The 1,958-nt window shown below is 51.4% G+C and overlaps 1 protein-coding gene across 1 annotated transcript; it reads right to left on the minus strand.

The window, feature by feature from the left end:
• Positions 1–14: 14 nt before the first annotated feature.
• Positions 15–883, minus strand: LOC108354734 (GATA zinc finger domain-containing protein 14-like; the record flags this gene model as incomplete). Its single annotated transcript, XM_017605907.1, has 1 exon — positions 15–883. A coding segment is annotated over exon 1 (869 nt), but the record flags the coding sequence as incomplete, so codon positions are not given.
• Between the last annotated feature and the right edge of the window lie 1,075 nt (positions 884–1,958).

Raw genomic sequence — 1,958 nt, forward strand, 5'->3', positions numbered from 1 at the left:
TCTTCGCCACCAGCTTCGTCTGCAGCGTGCTCGAGCTGTACGGCTGCAGTTGAGGCGGTGAGGTGGTAACAGAACTTCCATTTCCGGAGGTGGAAAGGGGCGAGGCCAAGGTGGCGCCATTTTGAGAAGCTCCCTGCGATGGCTTTCCCTGGTGCGGTGAAATGATGGGCGTTGCCGAGTTGCGCCGCCGAAAGATGCTCGACGGGTTGACCAGACTCTGGAGGAGGTTGTTAAAGTCGATCTGGTTGATCCAGTTGAGGCCGCTCATGATGGTCGTGCCTAGCTGCCGAGAGAGCGTCGGCAGGTAGAGGGAGGACAGCGACTCGGAGAGGTCGCCGGGGTGATTGTGGTATTGCTCTTCTTCTTCTTCTTGATAGGAGTTGCTATCACCGGTGTTGTACAGCAGTTGCTGCTGCTGTTGATTGTAATAATGATGATTATTGTTGAGCTGATGCTGTTCTTCTTGTTCAGTGCAGATTGTCGTGTGGTGTTGCTGTTGATAATTGTAATTGTCGTCGACATGAACCCTGTTGTTGTTGCTCTTGTTGTTGTTGTTGTTACCGTTACTAATGAGATTACTATTGCGCGTTAAAGTACTATCTGTGGGTAGTGTAAGCGGACTGGAGTGACTTAGTGCTAGTTCAGGAGAGGCCTCTGTCCTCGGCTTTATCTGTAGGAGAGTTTCATCATCATCATCAACGTGATCTGATTGTCTCGATGATTCGTCGAGGATTCTCTCCAAGTGGGCAGTGGCTGGGGAGGAGTCGCAGGAGCGTATCGCCTCCTTTAGCAGCCTTTGATTGTTGTTGTTGCTTCGGCTGCTGCTGCTGCAGAAATCACCATCGCTGTTATCGTCACCAGCTCCACCAAACACTGGTATCATCCTCGGTTCAGTGGAACAAGCGGTTTAGCGGTGTCGGTTGTAGTAGTTGAAGACAGATGCGGCGAACATGGCAGTTGTAACCGAAGTTGACGTGAAGAATCGGGCATGACGCCAGCCAGTGTGTNCTGTTATCGTCACCAGCTCCACCAAACACTGGTATCATCCTCGGTTCAGTGGCACAAGCGGTTTAGCGGAGTCGGTTGTAGTAGTTGAAAACAGATGCGGCGAACATGGCAGTTGTAACCGAAGTTGACGTGAAGAATCGGGCATGACGCCAGCCAGTGTGTGTGTAAGAGTGAGTGTGTGAGTGCGTCTGTGATGATGATGGGCAGTGGGCTAATGCTAACACAAACGAGCGACGTCAAGTGCTGGAGAGGGAGAAGGCGAAGGCGAAGGCGAAGCGACGACGACGATGATTCAACGACGTTGCTCATGTGTGCCTTCTTTTCCTGCACTCTGTGTGTGTTGAGGATGCTTCGGCGAAGCAGAAAGGCAGCAGCAACAGCAGCAAAAGCAGACGAGGAGCGCTTAAGCTGAGTTTGTACCTGGTGAAGGTAGGCAAAGCGAGGGAAAATCGTTGTTGCAGTTGTGGTTGTGGTGGCCACTCTCCAGGTAGACTCTCTTCAGAGCCTGCTTCCCCAGCCGTGGTTAGTCATCCGAGAAAGGTGCAGGCGAGAAGATGCTTTTTCGATGGACATCCTGTCATCCGCTCTTCTAGCAAGTGTTGATGAAGCTCAAGCTGAAATTGATGACGATGTTGCCTGGTTGATGTCACCTCTTGTACTTCCACTTCTTTGCGACGCGTGCTCGTGAAAAATTGATTTGACAGCAGAAGTTCTCGCTGTTGTACCTCTGGGTCACCTTTGAAGAGCCTGGATGCCGCCTCCCAAGAGGTGATCACCGTTCAAAGTCTTTGTTGTCACAACATTCGTCGAGCGTGATGTTGTTGGCACAACAAAACCTCGCTTCGAGTACTACTACCAGAGAGTTAGTTGTTGTTCCCCGCTGCGCTTCTTCCTCTTCTTCTGATGAATGACGTAAAGTGAGGGCGAAGCTCTCCAGTTCGGCCACTGAT

This window comes from Rhagoletis zephyria, unplaced genomic scaffold (assembly GCF_001687245.7).
Source record: "Rhagoletis zephyria isolate East Lansing unplaced genomic scaffold, Rhagoletis_zephyria_1.1 Rzeph_scaffold_38725, whole genome shotgun sequence".
NCBI classification, from domain to species: domain Eukaryota; kingdom Metazoa; phylum Arthropoda; class Insecta; order Diptera; family Tephritidae; genus Rhagoletis; species Rhagoletis zephyria.